A 12,651-nucleotide genomic window follows, 5' to 3' on the forward strand; every position below is an offset into this window, starting at 1 on the left:
GAGCTGATCTGAAGCCAGGAGCCAGGATCTTCTTCCTGGTCTCCCATGAGGGTGTAGCAGGGAGCTGGAAGGGAAGTGGGCCGTTGGGACATGAACTTGAGCCCATATGGGATCCTGGTGTGTGCAAGTCAAGGCCTTTAGCCTTTAGGCTATTGTGCAGGGTCCAAGAGAGAGTATATTTTTAATAGATGAATTATTCTTCACAAACTACTAGAAAGCATGCTAGAAAACCTAGAATTAGTCAGGAGGAAAATGATGAAATGAATTTAAAGGCCTTTGTAGGGTTTTCTTATAAAGGTACTTAAAAAGGAAGGTGAGCAAGCTTACATGCAGCTTATTTGAATAATTTTAATGGGGCTCAGGGTATGGTGGCTAACTCTGAGTAGCATCAGCCACTATCCAAAAGACTCCCTTATCTGTGTTGACTAACATAGAAAACAAAACAGTATAACCTGTGTGGGTAAGACTGACATTTTGGGATTTAGTTATGATTTACAGCCTTTTTCTGTAAATTACGAGGAATAGCACATGCTTGGTATTCATTGATATCTTTACTTAGTGGAGTGTTATGAAGTGAAATGAAAGTTTGCCATCACAAAAATCTCTTAAACATATAGATATTAGGACGGCTAGGTTAGAACGTAACACTACACTTCTAAATTTGTATTGTAAAATATGTGAAATTTGTTCACTATATATAACTGTAACACATTAAAAAATTTCTGAGTAGCATAAGTTATTAATTTCGATAAAGTAAAATCCATCAACTTTCCTTTTTGATATTCTCAGGAATCATTTCTAACTGAGAACTTTAAACACTGTTTTCCCTAATATTTCAATTAATTTTTTGCATAGGGTGTAAGATTTAAATCCATGTTTCAGTATATGAAATCTTATGTTCAGGACTGTGTTTTGCAACACAAAAACAAAACAAAACACTTTTTTCTGATTTGGAAAATCTCAGCTATTAAGTATTTAAGTACTCATTCTGTATCTACCCTATTAGGTCAGGATTTCCTATTAAATATGTATTTGCTACATAATTTGACACTATTTCACAGTTCTTGGATTTTTGTTTGTATTTTAACCTTTTTCAATTTAGATCACTTCAGTTAGTCTGCCTTCAGGCTAATGGAAACTTTGGCTGTGTCAAGTCTTGATAAATTCCTCAAAAATGTTCTTCATCTCTGTTAATGTGGTTTTTATTTCAAACTTTTGCATTTGATTCTTATAGTTTACACGTCTGTTGAAATTACACATGCATGTTACTTATCTTTTCTACTTGAGTCTTTAATATATTAAACATAGGTTATTTCAAATTTCTTGACTGGTATTTATCTGAAACTTGTGATGCTAATTACTTCATTCCTTAACTGTTTTTTTTGGTATGCTTTACATATTTTTGAAAGCCAGAGATATTGCATAGGATAGTAAAAATTAAGTAAATAATCTCTTATGCTTGGAAATAAGTTTCATGTATTTGTTTAGTTTCATTTTTAATGCATGGAACTGAATCCATCTAATCAGGACATGGACTGTGCTTATTTCTTGATGTTGCTATGATTAGCTTTGTTACTCTATAGGCATTAAATTTGTGGCATGGTATGACTCTGTTTCTGTGGCAACACATTGATCCAAAATAATACCACCATTTAGAAAAATCATTTAGATTATATATCAGTAACTAATTTTGTCTGACAAAATGACAGGAGAAAATACAGCACTGTTACTATTTTAAAGCAGAGGTAAAATAGAGCATGTTTTATGAGACATAGAACTACCTTCTTTTTTTTGTCTTTCTGATGTATGCCCACTAAATACTGAAACACAAGTTTTAGAAATCAAAATAAGAATCCGTGTTTAAACTGTATAAATTCATACCTGACAACCAAAGAAATACGGTGTTTCCTAGATCTTCTTTAAATTCCTCATTAAAGAGCTGACTAGATTCTGGAAATGCTTCCCGGAATGTTACATAGATAGCTTGTGCCAAACAATCAGGATATATCTATAAAAATAGACTCATATTAGAATAATTTTAGAGTTTAGATGGTGTATGTCATAACTAAAGAAATTATTGTTTAGCTTCCAAAATACATATATTTATTTTTCTTACATCTTGTATTTGGCCATTTTATTACTTTTTGGAGGCAGACAAAGAACAATCTAAATGCTAGCATTTTGGGAAACATTTCAATCAGAATAAAGCTGAAATTAATAACTAATCTAATATCTGATGAATATACATTTATTTCATTTAACATTACTATTGATTTTCTCTTTTAAAAATTACAATATGTTAAAATGTATTTTTATATAGTTGGAGTTTGTCTAAGTGAAATCATATAATATGTTCATTTCTTTTGCTATTAAACCATCATCAGACACCAGCAGATATTTGGCATTTTCAATATTATTAGTGAATAAGTAGATATAATAATAGTTTAATATTGGTAACAAAATCATGTCATTTCAATCTCTTCATTCAAATAATTATTTATAGTCACACATTTATCCCTTAGTTTTGAAAAATTTTAGAACTTGATTAGAACCTGGACATTGTAGTATATTTTAATAATGCTTCCAAACATACATATTCTAATACCTGGAGCTGAAGCATTATAAATTATTTGGATATGGTTTGGGTGTCCAAGGTTCTACCTGTTGGAAGCGAGGATCCCAGGTGGGGCCTGGTGGAAAGTACTTAGGTCACTGAAGACATGCTCTCAGAGAGGAATGATGCCATCTCTTGTACAACTCCTTGTTAGTTCTCTAACTCTGCTAATTTATTTTAGTTACGAAAAACTGACCCTTAACTGGTACCATGGATTGAAGTCATTACGACAATGATAATTTAAAATGTTGAGCACTCAGCAGGACTGGTTTACTAGCAGATTGCAATTTGAAGGAGCAGGCCAGAACAAACCTGAAATTCTTCAAGCAAAGCCAAAAAACAATCCTGATGAGAGCTCAAAAGAAACCGAGGGTAGAAAAGAGCCAGGATATTTTTAAAACGGAATAAAGTGGTTGTGACAAAAACACTGATAGAAATATAGGAAGTAAAGGCTATGACCATGAGGTTCCAGATGAAAACGAGGGTTCTACTGGAAACTGGAGTAAAGGCCATCCTCGTTACACGATGATAAAAGGACCTGGACACATTGCCCATCCTCTATGACTTGCAGAAGGATAAAATTAAGAATGTTGGACCAAGTCCAGCATTATCCCAGAGAATACGTGAGCTATAAAGCAGGCTGAGTCCTAGAGAGTGGAAGATATGCAATGGTGTCATCATTTGCTTACTAAATAGGCCTCTTATTCTTCTCACCAGAGTCCTGTGTTAAAGCAGGCTTGATGGTATGTCTGCTTTAACGTCTTAATATAAAAATGACAGGAAGACTAGTTGAAACAATATGCATTGGAGAAACAGCACTTGTGTTGTTTAACTATAAAATTTCGAACCATTAGATTAATTCCTGGGAGCAAGGGGGAAAAACATCTCCATATTAACAGAGGAAAATCTTACTTTATCTTTCAGAATATCACTGCTCAACAAAACAGTTTAAACATGATGGCTGTAATTAAACTTTTCATTTTATGTACTACCTAGCTATGGTCTGGTGGCTAGCATTACGGAGGCTATTATTAGCAAATTTTGAACATGAAACTCTTGGTTTCCCACTGCACTGTACATATGTGTAGGGGATACATCAGGATTCAACATAAGTATCTGGCAAATTTGTGGGTTTTTTCTATTGTGAATGAGGCTTTCAATTGTATGTCTGTCTTACCCATGCAAAGAAAACACAAACTCCAAATCTCATGTACAGATTCTCAAAGGAGCAAACCATTTGGATGGATGTGGACTATTTTGAAATGCTAGGATTTAAAGTTAAAAATACTCAAAGAACTTTTCATATTCTTCATCTCACATCAATGAAGAACAGCATTGAATCAGTCCTATTCCCTGGCTGGTAAACTACAAAGATACAACACAAGCACTGATTCATAACCGTTTGCTTTCAATTTTGCTGTAACAGGTATTTGATCCTCACATGTAATGTAAATTTTCAGGTCCTCTTAAAAAGACTGACAGATATATTATGAACATGAAATTTGAGAAAACAATAATGTAGGTAAATAATAAAGTACATTTGCATAAATATAAAGTCAGTAGCTCTTATTTTAAATTTATTTTCAAACACAATATTGACACCACTAAGAAAATTTTGAAAACTCTGAGGCAAATCTTGTATTTCGAGTAAAACCATAATTTTAAAATCACCATCACATACTATATATTAGCCTACTTCTATTTCCAAAGTATTAGAGTATATGTTCAATGCACTTAAATAAAGTACCAAATTCGCCCATTTCATTCACTCCAAAAGTAATTAGCCTAACTGTTAGTCCCCATCATTACCTGAAAGAATGTGTCCTTCCGATTTAGGGGTATGCTCACAAAAAGTGTCGCATAGCTTTCTGAAATCCGATCAAATAAATAATCTTGATTTTCCCTGTCAGTCTTAAGACACAAAATGCATATGAAATTAATGTCAAAATTACAGCTCAAAATTGGAATTTGCATAGTAACAGTGATTCATCTCTTCTTAAGGGGAAAATCCATTAGAATACAGGAAGGCGCATAGGTTTTGGCATCAGGCAGACTTGACATTAATATTGGCTCCACTATTCACTAGTTATATTATACTCCCAGTCAATCAAGTCCTATTTTTCTCATCTATCAAATATAAATAATATCTACAGACGTTCAAGGCATGTAGTAAATTTAAACAAGGACAGAGATCATGTTTTCTGTAATTGCATTTTTAAAATCCTTAGATAAGTGTCTAGCATACAAAATCACACGAATATTTGAGAAATTCATGGAGGCTCCTTCACAACTAGTTATCAATGACTTAGTTATCTTTCCTTGTTCATTAAAGATACTTACTCTTTTATTATTAGTAACTCAGTGTGAAATTAAAGCAATTGCTAAGATAGATGAGGCAGCTAAAACTAGCAAGATTGTCACATAAGACTAACTGAAAATAAAGTGCAACTACATATAATAATAATATTTTAGCAAAGTCCCAATATAGGACTCTGAGTTATTGCGGTATTTTGTAATGATGAGATAGATGAATTAAGAGTCCAAATTCATGAATTAAACAAAGATAAGGAGTTCAAACTTTTTTCTGAGGTTATACAACCAGAAACTCTCATTGACAATTTTTAGCAACAAAAGCAAAAGATTGTGAAATCTAATGGCAGCATCTATAAAATTACTAAACCAAAGGAACTGAAATTCATATTATCTATAGGAATTTATAATTAAATGCTGCCGAATACCATCTACCTTGTCTCTGTACTTCAGTGGCTGTACTGATGCACAGGACAGTTGAGAAAAATTAAGGATTGTCTAGTTAACTAGGCAAGAGTAACTAGCAACCAAGCCCTTACCTCCCAATGCAAACCTCATACCTGCTTAGTAACTTTATGGAGGGAGGTAATAGCAAAAATAATGTTAATGTTAATGCCAGTCATGATCCCCAAGGTAACAAGCAGTGAGTTTGTGAGAATTAAATAAAATTCTGTATAACTCACTCAAACAAGTTAGTTTCAACTGTAAAATCTTCTTTTAACATGTATGAATATGAAAAAGTTCTCAAGACATAGAGTCCCAAGATATGCCTTTGATGAATGTGATTCAATCTAGTGTCGCATCATAAATGAATACGATGGAGATGAATTAGCAAAAAGTACAATCATAAATGTTCATGTGTGCTTTATTTTAAAAAATTGTACCTGGGCCCGGCGCGGTGGCACAAGTGGTTAAAGGTCCTCGCCTTGCACGCCCGGGATCCCATATGGGTGCCGGTTCTATCCCAGCAGCCCCGCTTCCCTTCCAGCTCCCTGCCTGTGGCCTGGGAAAGCAGCCAAGGACGGCCCAAAGCTTTGGGAACCTGCACCCGTGTGGGAGACCCGAAAGAGGCTCCTGGCTTCAGATTGGCATAGCATGGGCCGTTGCGCTCACTTGGGGAGTGAATCATCGGACGGAAGATCTTCCTCTCTGTCTCTCCTCTCTGTATATCTGCCTTTCCAATGAAAAAATAATAAAAATGAATCAAAAAAAAAATTGTACCTTGCAGGTTTGAAAATTTGAGTTACCAATTATATGTAACTATTTAATATACTTGCATGCTAAATTATCATTGAATTACAGAAAGAAGTCTCATTGGCCATGGTTTATAAAACTTATGAATTTGCTCTACTAATATTTTTTTGTGGACTTTTGCATCAACATAAAACATAGGAGATTTGTTTTTTTATAGTGTCTTTGATAATGGTATTAACTAATAGTTACTCCTACTTAAATTTTTCTGAAGAGTTCGGAAATTATTAGTGTTCATTTTCGTTATATTGGTAGAATTCTTTGTTCAGAGGTTGTTGATTATGAATTCAGTCCCCTTAATAGCTACCATATATTTTGGCTGCTGATTTATTTGTGATTTAGCCTTGTTAGATAGCACATTTCTGACATTTGTTCATTACCCCTGGATGATTAATTTAATCACCAAGTATTCTTGTAATCCTCTATTTCTGCAAAAAAGGGCAGTACTGCACTTCTAAATTCACTAATTCGAGTTTTCTGTTTTCCTCATTTTAATTAGAGCATTGTCTCTTTTGTTGATCAACTAAAAAAAATTAACTTTCAGTTTTACTGGCTCTTCCTTTTTTGTCCTTTACTTCCCTTATCTATACTGTAATTTTTTTTTACCTTTCTTCTGCTTGTTTAGTATTTAGTTTGTTATTTTTCTAATTGCTTATGGTAGAATGAGGTTGATTTGAGTTATATCAACGATTTATTTCGTTTTAAGATGATAAGTCATAATTACATGTGCTTATATGGTACAATGTGATGTTTTGGCATAAGGATACAATGTAGAACGATTGAATAAAGCCAACTAAAATATTAAGGTTATTTTTGACATGAGGGATTTGAAATATACTCTTTAGCACTTTTGAAATATACAAATCATGATTTGTATGTATATTAAACATGTGATGCAGCAGATGCATTCCTTCTTACTACAATGTATTTTTGAACAATGTCTCTCCACTCCTTGCTCCCAGCTCAGGTTCTACTTACCCACATTCTGCTCAGTATTGTATGAGCATTCTTTTGTTTTGCTTTAAATTCATATGCAATATGTTCATGTGGTGTTTGTATTTCTGTAACTGACTTATTTGCTTCTATAATCTCTTCCATGTTCACTCACACTCTAATAAATGACAGGACGTTTAAAAACATATTTTAAATAATAGCCCTTTGGCTATATAGGTAAATATGCCACATCTTTTTATTTCTACCCGTTTATCTAGAAGCGTGCAATTAAATTAAGTCCTGTACATTTTGACTGTTATGAATACTGTCGCAATAGACCTAAGCATTGCAGGTATCTCTGTATCGTTCCAATTTTTTTTTTTTTTTTTTTTTAGTATATGTGCTGCTGAAGCGAGCACGCAGGTATCTCTTAAATATACAGACTTCAACATCTTTGGAAGCATACTCATAAATCAAATTGCTGGATCATATAATGTTTTCAGGTTTAGATCTTTGAAGAGATTCTACTTCTATACTGATTGGAGTAACATTTCAACCGCGTACAGAAAAATCTCTTTTCTCATGTTTTCATCACCATTTGTTATCTTTTGTCCTTTTGATCATAGCCATTCTAACAAATATGACGTAATATCTCACTGTGGTTTTAGTTTGTATTTTCCTTCAAATACATTTGCATTTTTGGACAAACTTAGGGCCATTTTGATTTCTTTTGGGAAATATCTAGTCAATTTCTTTGCTCATTTTGGAAAAGATTACTTGAAATTAACCAATAACATCTGTATATGCAATATGATTCTTTGACTTTAGGTAGATGGGTTCAAACTAATTAACATACTAATTACTACAACAATTAGCAATACTTGTGGCTACATACCGTCTACCTAAAGATGTTTTCTAATTTTTCTCTTTTTGACTCATTGCTTCCTTAGAAACACTGAGAACTCTTGTACATTAACCGTGAGAATGCTCAATATAATCTGAAAACAATCTGACATTAGTTTAAGCTGAATATTTCCATATCCAACAGAGAAACATAATTTCTGTTTGAAATCTAAACTTGTTGAAAAAATATAGTAGCAATGAGGATATACAGAATTTATGCTCTTAAATAGATATGCTTCTTTTTTTGGTAAGCCTTTGGGGAGGGGTTTCAAGTCAATTACATAGATTGTTGAACTGCATTTAGATTTTGATTTTGCTATATCTACTCTCATAAAACATGAGCTTCAAATTTTTGTATTATTTTCTTTATAGAATTCTCTTTTTTAGTCTTCATCAATGTTTTATCGGTAGACTCTGCACCAAATGAAATTTCCTTCAGGGTCACTTATATACAGTGGATATTCTATTCAGTCTTTATGAACAGAAATTACAGTAATGGATGAGTTTAAACTTTTTAATTCAATGTAATGTTTAATTTCACCAGATTAATAAAGATCTAGGATCTTTGAAATCCATACTAATATATTAATTCCTGAAAGAACTCTAGACTTCAAGAGGGTTTCTAATGTGTGTGGGATGCTTAAAAACTATCATCTCTGAGAGAGGATTCAATCAACATTACTTCTATAGAAAACTTACCCAAGCTATAAATGAGCTTAAATACCACTCACCTTAAATTTATGTAGAAACCACCACCAAAAACAGTCATGTAAAAGAGCAATGGAGGCTTCTGATAGAAAATGAATCTTCCAGGTTTTAAACACTCTTTCCTATGAAGGAAAAAAGAAGTACATGGAGAGCAAAACTTCTTAAAATATCAAAACATTAACATAAATTGGATTTATAAAGGATATGTGTTCACTGATTACATACAAACACTATCAGAAATCTAACATAAGACATTTATTTAAGATTAAATTGTCTAATAGCCACACTGACAAAGTAAACTGGGAAATTAATTCAAATGACATTTAATCAAATGAAATATTTTTTACCTTTTGTTACTAGGTCTTTGAAATACGGTTTATATTTTAAGCCCATAAAACATCCCTATTTGAATATTACATTTTCATAAAAAATAAGAACATTACTATTGAGACATAAAATACATGGTTTTAGTTTTGTTCCAAATGTAAAAGCTTTTCCAATGACTGAAACAAAGTGTTCAGTTTTGTTTTAAGGGTAATAGTCTAAAGCTCCCCAGGACACTTGGAGGCTCAAAGGGAACAAGAGTGGTAGAGAAGTGGTCTCACAGTAATTTCAGGGTCAGTATCATCAGGCTAAAATATCCTGAGCTGATAGAACAGAACTGATGGTTAGGAACAAAGAATAAAAACACTGGTTACTGTTCCCTGCCAAACCTACACACATTAGCAACCTAGAATTCCTGTGGCTGTAGCATAGAATCTAATCATTTCTCTTCTCTCCAGAGAATTAGATAGAATTGGTTAGAATTAGTCTTTTCTAACCAAATTTAATTTCCAAAGGATCAAAAATTTATCCATAGCTTTCAATGAAAGCCTCATTCATGAAATAATAGTCTTTATTATGCAGTAAAGATAAAATATTTACATACATCATAGTTACGGGATTTTAAGACAAAAAGATAAATTCGTTCAGCATCTAAATGTCTGGGTAGCTGAGTCAGTTCATTTTTTTTGAATCCTGAGAAGTTGCAACCCTAGAAAAATAGAAATATCACAGTAAATATTTCATTTCCAGTATAGCAGTTTCATACAACTACAACAGGAAAATATTTAAGTATCACTAAATTAGCAAGATCACTTTCTACTAAATATTACATAGAAAGAAAAACCTTCATATTTTCTACTTCTTGGAAATTATAAGTCCTTGTGTACTCTTATGCCAAATAAATCCAAAAATCAAACAAGATGACATTTTAGAACATATTATATGTATATTCAGATGACCAGGAATTTTACCTAGACAACACATGTAAATATACATGGATCTGGCAGAAAGAGAGAACTTCTATACCTTTTCCTAACTCTCTCCCTTGAGGCCTATATTTTTTGTTTAGCTAAATCAATGGAAGAATAGAAACGTTAAATACCTCTATATTCTTCTTTGTCATCATTATATCTGAAAGCTGGAAAACATTTTAAAATTCAATATTAAACTATATTTATATGTCAATATCTTGATAAACAAATCAAATCAAACAATTTCTAGACAATGTTTTAAAGCTTTTGTTAGTAGTTTATCTAAAGTTCATTTAATTAGTAGCTAAAATTATCTGATAAAATTGAATAGAGTTTAAAAACTTATTTTGAAAAAGAATGAAACCAGATTTTAATGAGTAACTACCATATGTTACCATAGCCTGGAACACATTGGCATTTTAGTATTTGCATCAAGGCCACACTTTCAAAAAGTTCATATGTAATAAAATACAAAATGCATGCCCTCTTGTTCTAGTCCTGCATTTCCCTTCTTATAATTATCATTCTTGGTTGGTATACATTGCATTCTATTAACACTATGTACACACACACACACACACACACACACCCAAACATATGCTTCACATGTTTTGAAACTTAGAGGGGTCAACTGTAAATATTATTTGGTAACTTCTTTCACTTACTCAGTATTACGTTTTCACATTCTAATAAAGTAGTCTTTATGTAATTAGCTACTATAGTTTTTCTACCGAACTAATAATTTCTACCTGCAGAATACAAATAATAAATTAATTAATGAAAATCCACATGCAATTTAGTGAAACTTCCAAAGAGCAAATGCTGCTGTTATACCCTACAACGTAATAGAAAAACTTCACTTTCTGAGATCAGTATAATTTTGATACCCAAAGTAATAAAACATGGGATAAGACAAATAAATCTTATCAAACATAGATCCAAAATTCTGAATAATGCACAGTAATGCATTTAAAAAATAGAATCTGAGATTACAAGAGTGGCTCACTTTCTGAAAAACTGACAGTATAATCGGCTATGTTCCTGTTACCAGATGACCTACTGTTTCACCAAAGCAAACCAGCAATTTTCTTCAAGACCTGAGCACAGTGATATCTAGGTTTTATGCCTACTTTCATGAATGGACAAGTGGTGACACTTAAAGTATTCATTAAAACTATTATATTTCAGAATCTAATTTCAAAAAATTCCTAAATATATAATAGTAATTTAAAAGCATACTCTATGCACAAAGTCTCAAAAAATTTTAAGAAAACTAACAGCGTAATGAATGTGTACATCACAAAAAAGAATCCTCATTTGTTTTCTTCCTAAAGGTAGAGGACTGATATAGAACCAGCATTTTTACGTACACGTTGTAATAAATTATCAGGTAAGAATGGGATAAACATTAAAGTAGTTTTTCAAGAAATTTGTAGCTATGTGAAGACAGAAGTATATTGAGTATGAAAAAAACACATGAATAGATTGATAGATGAGACTAAAATAAAATTTACAAAAACATCCATCACCGATGCTTGTTTGTGAATTATTTGCTTATTCCATAATTCTTAAAGATGATGAAATCATAAATGCCATACCATGATCTTCCTTTTCTTATCATACTTCTTTATAAATGTCTTGTATCTTTCCAGTTTTTCAAAAGCAGCTTATGAAACATAAAAATACAGATATATAAGTCTTAAACTGAGGACTATTTTATAAAACATTTAAAGAAAATGAAACTTTCCAGTGAATTAAACTAGTGAGGTTAATGAATATAATGCCAGACACATATCAGTTGAATGGACACAATAATCACATATATTATATTTTGTTTTTCTGAAATATGTTCCAAGTAACATATTTGTAACACTGTTATGAATTGAGCATGATATATCTTCTGAAACTCATGGGAGATATTTAAATCCCAAAATGTCAATAGTTGATAGATTAAGTGAGACTTATCCTTGAAGTCAGATATTCTAGATTTCAATATGTAAATACTGAGGAAATATATGGACGCTGGGAGCAGCGGATGGGGTCTGGGCAGCCCCCAGGAGAACAGAGACGGCTTCTACAAGTCATTGGACCACATCTTTGAGACGCTGGAGAGCAAGAGCCCAGGCTGCGAGGAGGAGCTGTTGGATGTGGACAGCCCCTACTATGACCTGGACATGGTGCTCACAGGCATGATGGGCAGCCCCAGAGCCAGCCCCTGTGACGGGCTGGAGGGCCTGGCCACAGGCACCCCGCCCGCAGGCCCCAGCTGCAGGCTGGACCTGGGCGACCTGGAGCACGTGGTGAAGATCCTGGTGGGGACGTGAGGCAGCCCAGCCCTCCAGCACGGCTGCTCTCTGGTGGGTGGCCATTCCCGGGGAAGGCCACCCAGTCCTGGGCCCTGCTGCCAGCATGTCCCGGCCGTGGAAGCCAGCGGAGCTGCCAGCTGTGTCCACCTTGCTGGAATTGGGGTTGGTGACTTCAAAGCTACGTTGTATGTGGGGGCCAGTACAGTGTCTTACAGTGTATTTTTACATTTTCTAGACTTTTTAGCTCTTTCTTGGTTGTTTTCTATGAACGTCCTCTGCTGCTATGTGGGGGATGGCTGTCCTTGTCTGCCACGGCTCTGTGGCCATGGCC

General features: G+C 33.5%; 1 protein-coding gene across 1 annotated transcript in view; it reads right to left on the bottom strand.

Annotated features, from left to right (window-relative positions):
* Nucleotides 1-12,651, bottom strand: part of FAM227B (family with sequence similarity 227 member B) — a 127,522-nt gene that overhangs the window by 105,330 nt on the left and 9,541 nt on the right. Inside the window, exons 4-8 of the mRNA XM_040968448.1 lie at nt 11,613-11,680; nt 10,146-10,181; nt 9,648-9,752; nt 8,743-8,841; nt 1,882-2,008 (exon numbers count right to left, since the gene is read on the bottom strand). Of these exons, the coding sequence (XP_040824382.1) occupies nt 1,882-2,008; nt 8,743-8,841; nt 9,648-9,752; nt 10,146-10,181; nt 11,613-11,680 (435 nt within the window). The remainder of the gene's footprint in view (nt 1-1,881; nt 2,009-8,742; nt 8,842-9,647; nt 9,753-10,145; nt 10,182-11,612; nt 11,681-12,651) is intronic.

This window comes from Ochotona curzoniae, unplaced genomic scaffold, assembly GCF_017591425.1.
Source record: "Ochotona curzoniae isolate NIBS_2020 unplaced genomic scaffold, NIBS_Ocur_1.0 scaffold_4701, whole genome shotgun sequence".
Classification (NCBI taxonomy): Eukaryota; Metazoa; Chordata; class Mammalia; order Lagomorpha; family Ochotonidae; genus Ochotona; species Ochotona curzoniae.